This window comes from Oxyura jamaicensis, chromosome 10 (assembly GCF_011077185.1).
Source record: "Oxyura jamaicensis isolate SHBP4307 breed ruddy duck chromosome 10, BPBGC_Ojam_1.0, whole genome shotgun sequence".
NCBI lineage: Eukaryota > Metazoa > Chordata > Aves > Anseriformes > Anatidae > Oxyura > Oxyura jamaicensis.
Genome location: NC_048902.1, coordinates 3,431,706 through 3,444,999, shown reverse-complemented (window position 1 = coordinate 3,444,999; position 13,294 = coordinate 3,431,706). Strand labels below are relative to the sequence as shown.

Below are 13,294 nucleotides of genomic sequence, written 5' to 3'. Positions count from 1 at the left end.
AAACTTAGGGAAGAAATAGTGTCTTGATTCCCTGCCTTTGTTTGCAGTGTCCAAAAGAGTTTGGTCTGCACGTTTCAGGAAGCACTTGCGTTTTATGGCACTGCTGATGTGGAAACAAAGAATTGACAAGGATGTTATGGAAGTAAGACGCCGTGGGATGAAGAACGGTTTTGTCAACATGTAAGCCTGGAAGGGACTATGTGATCATCTACCTGCGTGAAAGCAGAATCAAGTGTAGTTGCACTACCTGAATGTTTTTATTTTTAAAGATCCTCTCTACGAAACAGCTAATGAGTCTGTTTTAATGTAAGTCTGCCCTTTTAACTGAAATGATAATAATTTTGTGTCCAACCAGCAAAAATCCCCTTTCTAAGAAACAATGGAGTGTAATGTTGTCACTGTGGAGTAAAATTCATCTGTAGTCTTCAGAGTTAATGTATTCAGTTTTCTAGAAACTCTGTGCTTCCTCAGAAGAGCGGGTGGGTGCTTTAAGAATAAGCCAGTAATAAATATTAATAGGAAATATTAAGAACTCTGAGTTTACTTGGAAATATATGCTGTATATGATGCTGCGGATATACATTCTAACTGGCTTGGCTACATCGGCCTTTAGATGCTCACAACATTTACTTTTGACTAGTACAGCTGAGCAGGGATGGAAACCTGAAACTGAAGCAAAGAACATGCTGCCCTTCTAAGACTAATTGCTGTTCATGTCCTTTTCACAAACATCCTTTCTGGCCTGAGACTCCGTTTATTCTCTTTATTCTTTGAAAACTCAATTATATAGCTAAATATTTATTAAAACCACATTTTCTCATCAGGAGCAGCTGTATTTTTGCCGAATGGATTTGAAGCACAGAATATTTTTGTTCCTTGTAATATTTTTGTTTACAATCCATAATGTCATAAGTAAAAGATGACTTCTGCCTGCTGCTGCCCTGGGACATATTTTCCCCTCTACTGCAGAATAATCCCCCACCATCACCCCCCCCCCCAGAAAAAAATTATCTGTAGTATTAGTGCTCAGATTTTCTTGACAGTGATAGCCCCTTAGCTGCTAAATCTGCTATCCCATCCATCACTAACATCAAGGAGAGCAAGCATTAGTTTCTCTGTGACTTATCTAGGTCTTTAATAGATCAATACCACTGCTCAGATGTTTCAGACTCTTCCCTGTTAATTCACGTTTATCTTTTCATCTGAAGAAGGGAAATTGTCTCGCAGAGACACCGTGTTATCCCCAGTAGTGGCTTATACTGTTGCAAAGTCAGCATGACCCACATCTCTTATCTCAGCTGGAATGCATTTGTCACTGTCACATGGTATGATCATCTGGTAGAATGCCCTAGAAAAGAGGTAAACCTGCAAAATGGCATCACTTTTTTTCATTTAATGACCTTATCTGCTGTGTGCTCCTCCATAACCTTTGGTTCAAACCCTTAAAGGAAAGGGAACCTTCTCTTTCCCTTTAATGCTCCATTTTGACATTTTTTATCATGAGCAAAAGTTTTGTTCCTCAGCAGTCTTCGTTGCTGCAGTGGTAGGTTGATCAGTAGGTGGTGATGCTGAGGCTGAGAACTGAACCGTTTATTAATATGCTCTGTTAACCCTGAGAAAGGGCTGCTGAATTTAACGCTTCACTTGTACAGTTGGCTGCTGGTTTACCTGATGCTTTTCAAGCCCTGGGAGTTTTTAATGGTGTTAGGAAAAAGGAATGAGAAGCAGGTTGCTGACCAGTAAGCTATAAACAGACTACTGCAAGCAGAAATGCTGTGTGAAACAAGAGTTTGATGGTAATTATGCAACTGGGACTCCTTCCTTTCCAAACTGTAGTAAAGTAGACATTTCACTACCTGTTATTCTAAAAACTTGGTTATTTATATTATGGAAAGAAAACTTAAGTATAAACGCACTTGACAGTAAGGAGTCTGATATAGCCGGCTGCAAAACAACCACGTTTTCACTGTGTTCTTTCAGATGTGTTGAGCAACTCTGTCCAAGACTACAGGTGTGGCCTTTAACTGAGAAATTACAGTTGGTGCCATCCATCAGTGAGGTTTGCTTTTTGACATAAGGAAAAGGTAGGTCCCCTTTAACCACAGTGCTAGACTTCTTTGCACATAAGAGTCTACCACAGAGGCCTCTGCTAGCAGCAGTGACCTGCTGTGACCGCCCAGCTGGGAGGAGCAGCAAAGTCAGATGCTTCCCACAGGTGGAGGTGGATCATCCAACAGAGACAGCCTTGCTGGGGAGAAGGGGAAGTGCTAGGGCAGAGGAGAGAAGTGCTTGCTCAGATGCAGGTGTGCTACCCACGTGTCTGCATGGCCAGCAAGTCTGCAGATGACCCAAGTGAGGGGGTGCCCTCAGTTCTTTGGTTGGGGGGGACTGAACAGCAGCCCCCCAGAAGCTACGGGGAAGGTAGAGTGGGTGACTGAGACACTAAGGGCCCCAAATTGAATGAAGGGGGAAGTTCTGGAAATAAAGGGGGGGGGGAAGACAACCAAGCTTTAGGGCAGGAGCCTGCAGTTCTTGGGGAAGCTTACACGAAAGAATAAATGAGACCAGCAGTTGTATTGGAATTAGGGGAAATTATTGTTTTCCATTTCCAAGTATTTAATAAAAGCAGTAGGACAAGGGTTGTTTCTGTGCATACGGTTGTTTGTGTGGGGTTTCTGGAGTATTTTCCCCTCACCAATACACTGGGTGATTGGTTTGGAGATCTGTGCACACAGTATGTTTTTGAACTTCCCCATGGCTTAATTTATGTTGGAGAAAACTATGAGGGCATTAAAGGTAAGAGTTTCTGAACACAAGCTGCCATGAGATTTGAGGATAAAAGAATTCTCTGGTTGGATTTTTTTTTCTTTACATTATAAATTCACTGGAGCAAATCTGAAATATATGGGAAATCAAAGAAAAATGAGGCACTGAGGACTGTAAACCTCCAAGTGTTTTCCATGCTGGATATTAGTGCTGTGGTCCGTCCCTTCTGTGAAAGAAACACTGCTCATGAATACTGTTGATATACAAATGCAAGCCACCCCTTAATTTTAAGGACTCTGAACTGACTTGCTGGTCTCATGTATGTTTTTCAAACACTTTCAGTCCCAGTTTTCTCTCTGAATGCCTTGCTCTCCTGGAGACTGAACCTAGGTATACTTAATGTTCTTATTTTAGAGTGTTGCTGTTCCAAATTAAGGACATGTGTGTAAAAATTAAATTCTACATCTGAAGGCTATTTACGGCTGATTCCAGAAGTAAGGTGAGGGGAGCTGATCTTATTTTCTTTGGCAAGAAAGAAAATTCCATTTAACTGAGGCATATAGCTGTTTACTCGGGAGAAGGGAGTCGCAGAGGATGTTGGCGGTGTTTCTTTCTGCCCCAGCTCAACCCGCTGCTTGCATCAGTTCGGTTAAAGATGGCCTGGAGTTGCTTGGGTGGCGTGCTTTTCTCACGCGCTGTGGGAGAACATTTTTCTCTTGGAAGTGTGAAGAATACCCAAAGCTTCAGAAAGTGTTACACTAATCTCGGGCATTCTAGTAAAGTATTGGAAATTGATTTAAAACAGAGTGTTCCCATCCCACATATATACAGATTGAAGCATACCTAGTACAGAATCAATAGAAACAGGCAGACTTTTTTCTTTACCCGTTTCTGAAAGGTTTTTGTCTTAAGGTTTATTGTTTTGATTATCAAATAGGTGACAATGAATTTTAAATACTATTTTAAATGAGCTTAAATGCTTTTAATCTCACGCAACTCTGTAGAAGGGAAAATAAATATGAGAAAAGTGGCAAAAGGTATTTGAGTAGAGCTTGGGTTGATTTCCCTCCGGGAGCAAAGCCATTCGGGAGAAATTCCTGGAGTGAGCAGCTGTGTGCTGGGGAAGGTGTCTCGGGAGAAGTCAGGGTTGGATTTTCCTTCCTTTTTGCCTGTGGGGTTTGGGCGAGGCATACCAAGGAACCTTGCCACGAATCCCCTCTTCTGGTGAGGGCCATGGTAACGCTCCGTGACTGCTTCCCCTTTGGCAATCGCCGTGAAGGACAGAAATCCGTAATTCAATGCTGCCATCTAGTTTGTGTGCTCAGCAAAATGCAGTTTTAAGTAATACTTGGTGGGAATCGCTCCGGGAGCCCTTCTGGAAGCCATCCCGGCCACCGTTTCCCCGCGGACGGGCCCTTGCCGCCGGCGGCCGCCCCGGAAGGCGAGGCCGGTGCCGCCGGTTGCCATGGCGGCGCGGGCGGCTGCGGGCGGGCCCGGCGGGAGGGATGGTGAGCGGGGGTGGCGGGCGGGCGGCCGGCGGGCTCTGTCAGGGCGGCCCGGCGGGGCGGCGGGCTCTGTCAGGGCGGCCCGGCGGCACCACCTCTCTCTTGTCGCCCGCAGGCGGCGGCGGCGGAGGAGCGCGGCGGGCGGCGGCGGGCAGCCAGGCTGTGGGCTGCGGTGGAGCAGGAGCGGCGGCTGGACGAGGCCGTGCGGAGGGTGAGGGCCGCGCCGCGGGGCCGGTGCGGGCGGGAGGCGTTCGTCGCCTGAGGTTACTTTTGCAGAGCGTCCCGAGGGTGTTCAAAGCCGTTCAGCGGCGCGGTCCTGTAATTTGCCGTCTTCCAAAGGCGAGTTGTGACGGGAACTGTTTGTCCCGGTCAGGGCGAAGAGAAGCAGCAGCAGAGGGAGCAGCGGCTGGAGCAGGAGGAGCGGCTGGCGGCTGAGCTGGCCAGGCTCAAGCACGAGAAGCTGAAGGACGAAAAGATGAGGCAGCAAGTGCGGGAGAACAGGTAAAGCCTCGAATACCAGGTCGCCTTCTTTGAAATCTTCACCCATCAGCTGTTTATAAATCAAACTCAGCCTTGATAACGGGACTGTGGTATTCAGCCTGTTGCATCTCTCAGTTGTTTGTTTTTCCTCCTTTAACGGGGTTTGGACTGAGCCTCAGATGCAGCAAGATGACACTATGGGATGGTTTCTAGCAATGGAGAGGAGCTCTCAGTATGTTCAAATCAGATACACACAATTTACTATTTTAGAACAGGCTTTAACTTTTTGAACTTTGAAACTTTTTCTGCTGTTCTATTTGAGCATTTTTTTTAAAAAAAAAATCTAAAATCAGGCTTTATCCTGAGAAATAAAACAAATATTTTGTTAGATAGCAGCATATCTTTTATGTAACTTCCTTTTACTGGTTGTATCATTGGCTTTCCATGCTCTGTATCTGTTAAATTCCTGGTGTATCCTTGTAATATTACCAAAAGGTTGAAAAGAACAGTAAATACAGTATTGTGCTCAGGTTTCTGATTTGTACAGATGTCATGGGTGAAAACGTTAATGAAGATAAAAGAAAATCTAAACAAAACTAAAACAATTTTCCTCTTCTGTAATACATTCTGAAGAAACTTTCCCAATGAGTTACTTATTTAAGCTTGTTTTAAAAGGCATTACCTAGACTTGTTTCAGAATAGTTAGGAGTCTAAGGTAATCCTTGAATATATCAGTGGAAGAAAGGAGCTCTGTGACTCTTGCAGTGATTACTCTGGATTATGGACAGGTTATATATTCCATTAAAATGTTTTGGGAACATTCTGGTAACAGCCCTTGTGTCTTTCCTGACTACTGTAGCTTTTGTCTCTGGGCTCTGCGGATTTCAGCTTCCTGAGTTGCTGCACATGCAAAGACACCGATGTTCTGCAGTGGTTTGGCTGGCTGGTTGATGTCAGCACTCATTTTATTTTCTGTTACTGTGGGCTGAGATTTCACACAAGAAATTTTGTTTTGACCTCAAAATGATGAGACATTTAGCATGTATATTTAGAAATCTTTCATGAAAATCCTTCTTTTCCTTCCCTTTGTTGAACATATGCATGATATCACAGAATCACAGAATTTCTAGGTTGGAAGAGACCTCAAGATCATCAAGTCCAACCTCTGACCTAACACTAACAGTCCCCACTAAACCATATCTCTAAGCTCTACATCTAAACGTCTTTTAAAGACGCAATATATGCAATAACATATCTCTATTTGTACAGCTGAAGAGCATCATCTAATTTCTAGTGAGCTGTTGTGTTACTTAACCTTTAATGTGGATACCATAACAATGACCTACAGTGTGAAACAGTAATATTCAGTAGCAAATGTTCATCAGTTTATAACGCTTATTGTAGTACTACTTCAAACCAGTTGGTATTTGTGGTTTAGTTTTATTGCCCATTCAGTGGTTGTCTCATTGCTTCTTTCTGTTTGACAGTTTGTGTCATTTCAACTCCTGTAAAGAGATTTGATCTCTCAATATGCCTTCAGTGGTGGAAGTTTCTCTTTTTTTCCTATAAATTCCTTGTAATAGGATAAACTTCTTTTTTTTTCCCCTAGTCTTGAACTTCGAGAGTTAGAAAAAAAACTGAAATCTGCTTATATGAATAAGGAGCGAGCTGCACAGATTGCTGAAAAAGAAGCTATACAGTATGAGAAAATGGTAATTAGTTTCAGTGTATCCTAGCATGTGGTTTTCAACCAAGTCCTATTTTGTTCTCAGGAACCACCAGAGTGCTTTAACTTTTTGTATAGATTGTATTAAGAATTCTCTTTGAGGCTGGCCTTTTTATCTAGATTATTGCTAAGTTTAAGAATTCAGTGTATACTGAAATCAGTTTTTTGCTGTGGAGAACTGATTAGCCATAAGAAAAAGGCTTGCTTTGCCACTACAGTCGAAGTAGCAGTGAATTAAGCTGTGTGAAGGGATATAGTTTTTATTTCATTGTTTTTGTAATGTTTACTGAAGTTAAAACTATTATACAAGGTTTTGTGGTGAATCCTTATCTCGGAAGCAGATGGTTGAAAATGCTTTTTACTATTATTAAACACAAACACGTCTGAGTAACTTCAGAAAAGAACTGTGAACTGTTATATACATATAGGGTAATGTTGGTGATCAGGCAGGTGATTCTAATTACATTAATGTTTGATGCAAAATTTAAGTAAATTGTGTAATTAAGTAAATCCTCACTTTATTGAGGATGTTCTGCATGGCTCTGTTACATGCTGGTCACTATGCCATGGTGAGCTAGTTTCACTCTTACTGTGAACACTCTACTTAGTCTTAGTAAAATACATGGCTTCCTCGAAGGATTGTTAGTTCTTCTCAAGTTGTTTCGATAATGGGGATTCTCTTCAAGGGTTCTACTCAAGGCATGAAGCATGTTAAGGCACTACGTGTTTGTGTAGAGGGAGAGAGAAAGATTAAGGTGGAAAACGTTCTGTTTTTGTAAGGCAATATAATTCCTTTTATATGCTGTGTAATTTTTCACTGCAAGTGGAGGCAAAAAGGAATCTTACGTTGCTTTTTTTCTTCCCCTTGTAGAAACGTGATGCTGAAATAGCCCAAAAGATGAAGGAAGAACATGAAAGGGTAGCAAAAGAAGAAAGTTCTGCAGAACTAAGGCGGAACAAGGAGAAAATAATGTATCAGCAAGAACTGGAGAAACAGCTTGAGGAACAAGAGAGGAAGAGGCAGGATGCTTATGAAGAGTTTCTAAAAGAGAAACTCATGATTGATGAAATCGTAAGGAAGATCTATGAGGAAGACCAAATGTTAGTTACTTGGAATTTTTATTATTTTTTATTTTAAACTTAAAACTGTATATAATTCTATGTAGGAAAATGAACTTGTATATGCCTGCTTCATAGGCTAAGGGCCACTTCAACAAATTATTCCTATTCAAGAAAGATTCTCTTGGTCCCACTTGAGTAACAAGAGAGACACTTGCATAGATTTTGCTGTGTAAGAGCCAGAATATTCTTGTCATTTCAGTCAATCTTGTGGTCTTGTTCCCCAGATACAAAATCCATTTTTTTTCAAGGAATGCTTCCATTAGGCCTGTCATGCTGGAAATGACTGCGTATCACGGGTTTCTACCTTGCCTCGTGCCCCTGCCTTTTCGTTAAAAATGAAGTATGTTGTGTGCCATGTCTTAGGGCCATGGATAAGAAAGGAGTTTTCTGAGGGCATGATGGTAGTGGGGTGAGAGTTTAGTATAAATGAATAAAAAGGTTCAGGGCTTCTGAGGCATTTGGGCTATTGGGCTTCCTTCCCGCTGTTGTTTGGATGGAGCATGTGTAAAATAGAGTAGTAGTGAGCACCTCTGTGTTCAGCCTGTCCTGAAGGAAAGGTATTAAACATGAGATTCCCTTTCAGGGGTGGTTCATTAATTAGCACTTATAATTCAGGCATCTGATTTCCTGCTGAATGGATAAGGAGAGTCATCTAAATCTTCGTCTCTGGAATATATCGTTAACGATGAGCGTATGGTCTGTTTAATGTCACTGCGGTATGTTAGGTAGCTAGTTATGCACTTGTACTTTTTTGACCTTATACAGGGAAAAACAACTAAAGTTAGAAAAAATGAGAGCAATTCAGATGTATATCGACGAATTTAAAAAAGAACAAGCTATCTGGAGGCAGAGGAAACGGGAAGAGATGGAAGAAGAAAATAAGAAAATCATGGAGTTTGCCAACCGTCAGCAACAAAGAGAAGAAGATCGGATGGCTAAAGTTCGAGACATGGAGGAGAAAAAGCAAAGACTTCAAGCCATGGTATTGAAATTTGATATTATAAAAGATTATTTTCTATGTTTCTGTCTTTTGTTGAGAAATCCTTCCTTCTTGTAATAGATTGCCCAGAACATACAAAGAGAACAACAGAAGCGTGAAGAACTGGAACAAATACGACAAGAGCTGTATCTGGAAGAACAAGCAGAGACAGAGAGGAAGAAGGAGATGGTAAGTGTTGGCAGGTCGCTGAAGTAGTATCTCTGTGCTGGGCGGGGGGAAATTCGCTTTGCCTGGACTTCTGCAGATACTTGTATGGATGTTTCGGCACTTGGCAGATATCACTTCTTTGTATGTAGCGCATGTCCTCTGTTTACACGTGCATAAACTGTCCAAGGGAGAATGCAAGTGGAGAGGAGTACTGCTACTCTGCCATTATTCCTGCGGAAGATTCGGGTTAGTGGAGCTGGTCTGGATGAAACTTCAATAAAATAAGAACAGAAGTGTATATGCAGAAAAATATACAATTTATGGATTACTTATGGATAAACTAACCTAATTTAAACAGCCCAGATATGAAAATTTTAAGAGAAGATGAAACCACTCGAATTGCTGATCTAGAAAATAAGTAATAAGGTGAAAGCTGGGGGACAGTATTTTACCCAGTATTCCTCTGTCCGTTCATTTCTGATGTCCTTGTGATGGAGCAGCTCTCCTTTAGTCTCCGGGAATTGCCGCTGCAGCCATGACACTTACAAAAACATTTTTCTGGGAGTATATCCCACATGCAGTGCCTTCTGCATCTGAGGATGCTCTTCAAAGGCCAAGTAACTTCCATTTCCAAAACTTTTCTTGTAACAGTGCTGGCAGGGTAATTTATGGATTGATTTTATTTTTTTTTACACTTTGGATTTTGCCAAGTCTCCTGTGTTCATCATGACTTTGGGATGGTTTTGAGGGACTTCTTTAGGCCCATTTTAGTATGTGAGCTGCCTCAAAGCAAAAAGCTCAGTTCTGACAGGTTTATTAAATAAACTGAATTTCATAGAATCATAGAGTGCTTTGGGTTGGAAGAGACCTTAAGGACCATCTGGTACCACGTCTCTGCCATGGACAGGGACACCTCCCACCAAACCAGGCTCCCCAAAGCCTGTCCAGCCTGGTTTTGGACACTGCCAGGGATGGGGCAGCCACAGCTGCTCTGGGCAGCCTGTGCCAGTGCCTCACCGCCCTCAGAGGAAAGAATTTCTTCCTTATAACTAATTTTTATCTGAGACAAATCAGGTAGATTGGCTGAAGTTTAAATTTTCCAAAGTATTTTCAATAAAAAGCATTTTATTGAATTTCCTTTATAGGCAGAAATTGAGAAGAAAATAAGGCAACGTCTAGACTTAAAGCAAACATATGAAGAGCAAGTTGCTTTAAAGAAGATAGTGCGACAAGCTATGCAAGAAGAGGAAGAAGCCTTCAGACAACAGATGTTGGCCAAGTTTGCAGAGGATGATCGCATTGAACAGATGAATGCTCAGAAACGAAGAATGAAACAGCTTGAACACAAAAGGGCTGTGGAAAAACTTATTGAAGACCGTCACAGACAATTTATTGCAGATAAAGTAAGAGAAATGTTCAGTTTTGCTGTTGGTCTGCGCCAAAACATTTTAATCTGAGAATACTTTCTCTATCCTATGTAACAAGGCTATTGTTACAACGGAAAGGTGACAAAGGAATCGCAGAGAAATGGTTGAGGGCAGGAGGTGGGAAGCAGGCCTTTGTTTTAGTTTGCTGACAAGAAAGAAGTCTTTAGAGACAACTTTTTACAGCTGAAAAGATTAAAGCCTTTAACAGCTGTAGATCCTGGTGTACTTGACATGCTCTGCAAATAGCTCTTCAAGAGCCACATGACTGGTGACACAACTGTTGCCCACTTCAGCCTCCTTCATCAGGCAGTACTGCTGATGATATGTAAGAAGGGGAAAACTCAGCCTTGATTTCAGATTGAGTCTTTCCAGGTAGCATCTGAGGAAGAAAAAGCTTGGCATAAACTAAAAACCACCCATGGAATGCTACGCTCTAGTTTTCAGACCGCATGTGCAATATGAACTGCAATTTCTCGTCCTCAGCATAAGAACACGGGCCTGGTTTTCCTTTTCCTGAACTAGAGCAGTGAGGCAGGAACAGACTGAGCCAGCTGAGAGTCCACAAGGAACCAGACCTTGACTTACCGAACTTTTTCAAAGGACTTTTAAATAATTTAACTATAGCCCAAGTCTTGGTATTCAGTCTTCTGTTTTGTCTGAGACTTTTCTTGTAGTTATCACTTATTGTTTAAATAGTGCCTTTTTACGTATGGTTTTTCATCATTTTCAAACTAATTTTCCCATGACCAGGAGTTAAAATGAATTAAAAGTTCTAAATTTACTTCATTAAAAAAAGGCTCCATAAGTACAGTATATATTGGTGGGAAATAAATCTTGACAGAGCTGAAACTTGATGGTTAAGAAAATGTATTTCTTTACTGTAGGAACGTGAACTCGAAGAAAGACAGTTAGAGGAGAAAAGACAAGAAAACATTCGTCTCATTGTTGAAGAAGAGAGGCAGAAACTCTTGAAAGAGCACGCATCTAAATTACTGGGTTATCTTCCTAGAGTAAGTGAACTGTATTTGAAATGCTTCAAATGATTTTTTTCTATAAATCCCTTTTCTCTTGGCTAGTTCAAGGTAAGGGTGTATAACTGTGTAAATTACCTGGAGTCAGTGGGTGTCCTTCTTGTGTCAGCTCTCATGTGTTCACCTTTTCTGAACTAGGCAGTAATGAAACATACTCTTCATTGCCATATCACTGCTTGCCATATTGATGCATACAGAGTTTGTTGAAAGCTTCCCCAGCCTTTTTGGCACATACAAAGCTTTTGGGATATGGAATGTAAGTTTTTAAGTAGGACTCTTCCAGCTAGAAAGGTGTCCATTGTATCTAAAAGCCTATTTGATTCAAAATGCCTGTTTCACTCAAAATGGATAAACACCGAAGTTCTGCCTCATTTTGAAGCCTCTGATACAGCTGTAATTTGGTTTTCCTAAATGCTGCAAGATACGCTCTGTGGGTCATATGCATTTTAAGAAAAGGAAAAAGCTGCTTTTTAGAAAAAAACAACTGCATCAAAAACTTCAATAAGATTTAATTAATGTTTCATGTACTGGTGTTAACTTTTTTTCTTCAGTATGACCACTAAAATAGGGTTAGAGATTTTGATTTCTGGGTTCCCTTCCCCAAAACACACTTAGTCTTCCAAAGCATAATTCCTGTTCAAGTTCAAGTATCACTTGATTTCCAAAATAACTTCTTTGTGTAGGCTAATTTCAACACAACTTAAGGGGCGATAAAGACCCAACTCAGCCAGTGCCCCTTGTCAGTGTAGTTGCTCGGCAGCTCTAGGTTAGTACCAATTAGAAACTCATCCACTGAAGTTTGGTGGTGGTTTTCAGAGCTGTTTGTTTTTAAAGATAATACTGGCACTATGGATAGATAAAAGCTTTACAACTTACACAAAAAGATCCATAATCATATTTTTAATTTGTTTTCTCTTCTATGTGTGTTTCTTTCCCCTTATTGCAGGGAATACTCAAAGGTGAAGATGACATTAACATGCTTGGTGAGGAATTTAGGTTGGCTTACCAGAAGAGAAGAGAGAATGCGTTTCCTGAAGAGGGATGAAATTTCCACCGTCTCCTCTCCTGGTTTGCCACTAGATGGCATCTGATTTCTAATGAAAATTTCTGTTGATGCTAACAGCGAGGAGCTCCCTTTTATTGTCAAAAAAGTCTCCATTTTAAGAGTGAAAGATCTGATGGACAGCGAGTTTTATTTAAATGTGTATTGTACTTTTCGCATTTTTCACCAATAAACAGTTAGGAAATTGGGTTATTATTTGTCAGTTACATAAGACAATTGAGTTTGGGTTGAAGCAACGTTTAAAAATGTTTTCTCCAGCAACAGAATAGACACCTAAGACACTGTAAATTCAGATGGATATTTCATAATGGGCTATCAAATCCCAATGCACTATTTTTGGTTTTAATTTAAAGATTTATCTATATTTGCATAACACTTAAAATGCTAATCTCAATGTTTCTCCTTACAAATGGTACATCTGCATTACTTGTTCGTTGCTAGCTCTTGTTACTTTGAATTCTCACTTTGAGGTCAGAATCACTTTATACTACTACTTCTGTACATAAACTTACCGACTGTGTGTTGTGTTCCTATTAAGTTGCTCTGTGGGAGGAATACATTGAAATAGCTGAGGTCTGACAAAGATTTGCGCAGCCAGGACTGACCTTTACTGCTCCCATTCATTAAGGTACACAGCTCATCCACACTCCCATTTTTATCTAGTTCTTGATTATAATGATGACATAATAAAATCCTCAAGGATTTTATTCTCAGGTATGCTTTTGCCACTCACGCTGTAAGATGACCAACTAAAACAAGTTATGACCATTTTCATAGAAGAGCTGTTGATGCTTAAACCAAAAATCTGTTGCAGAGAACAGACCATGACAATTTCCAAACATGTTTTGGAAAGGACGTGACACTTTCGTTAACTTATTTCTGTTGCAATAAGGAATTTCCTAAGACTAAACACTGACTTCTCTTTGGATTGAGCATTACCTTATTTAACAAACATTTCTGAATACTAAAACAGAAAAAAATGGTAATGGAGTTCCCTTGTTGGAATCTTGCTTGCATTCTCTGTGCC

At 40.8% G+C, this 13,294-nt stretch overlaps 1 protein-coding gene across 3 annotated transcripts; it reads left to right on the top strand.

Annotated features, from left to right (window-relative positions):
• The first annotated feature begins 2,766 nt into the window (after nt 1-2,766).
• MNS1 (meiosis specific nuclear structural 1) lies at nt 2,767-12,459 on the top strand. Of its 3 annotated transcripts, none has more exons than XM_035335381.1 (10): nt 2,767-2,796; nt 4,387-4,482; nt 4,645-4,772; nt 6,361-6,463; nt 7,349-7,578; nt 8,365-8,581; nt 8,660-8,767; nt 9,892-10,149; nt 11,058-11,183; nt 12,151-12,459. In XM_035335381.1, exons 1-10 carry the CDS (start codon nt 2,767-2,769, stop codon nt 12,247-12,249), a joined length of 1,395 nt encoding a protein of 464 aa, XP_035191272.1. In that variant the 3' UTR covers nt 12,250-12,459. The 3 variants fall into 3 exon arrangements, with proteins under 3 accessions (XP_035191272.1, XP_035191271.1, XP_035191273.1); XM_035335380.1 differs by lacking the exon at nt 2,767-2,796 and adding an exon at nt 4,229-4,274; XM_035335382.1 differs by lacking the exons at nt 2,767-2,796; nt 4,387-4,482; nt 4,645-4,772 and adding an exon at nt 4,799-4,983.
• The last annotated feature ends 835 nt before the right edge of the window (nt 12,460-13,294 follow it).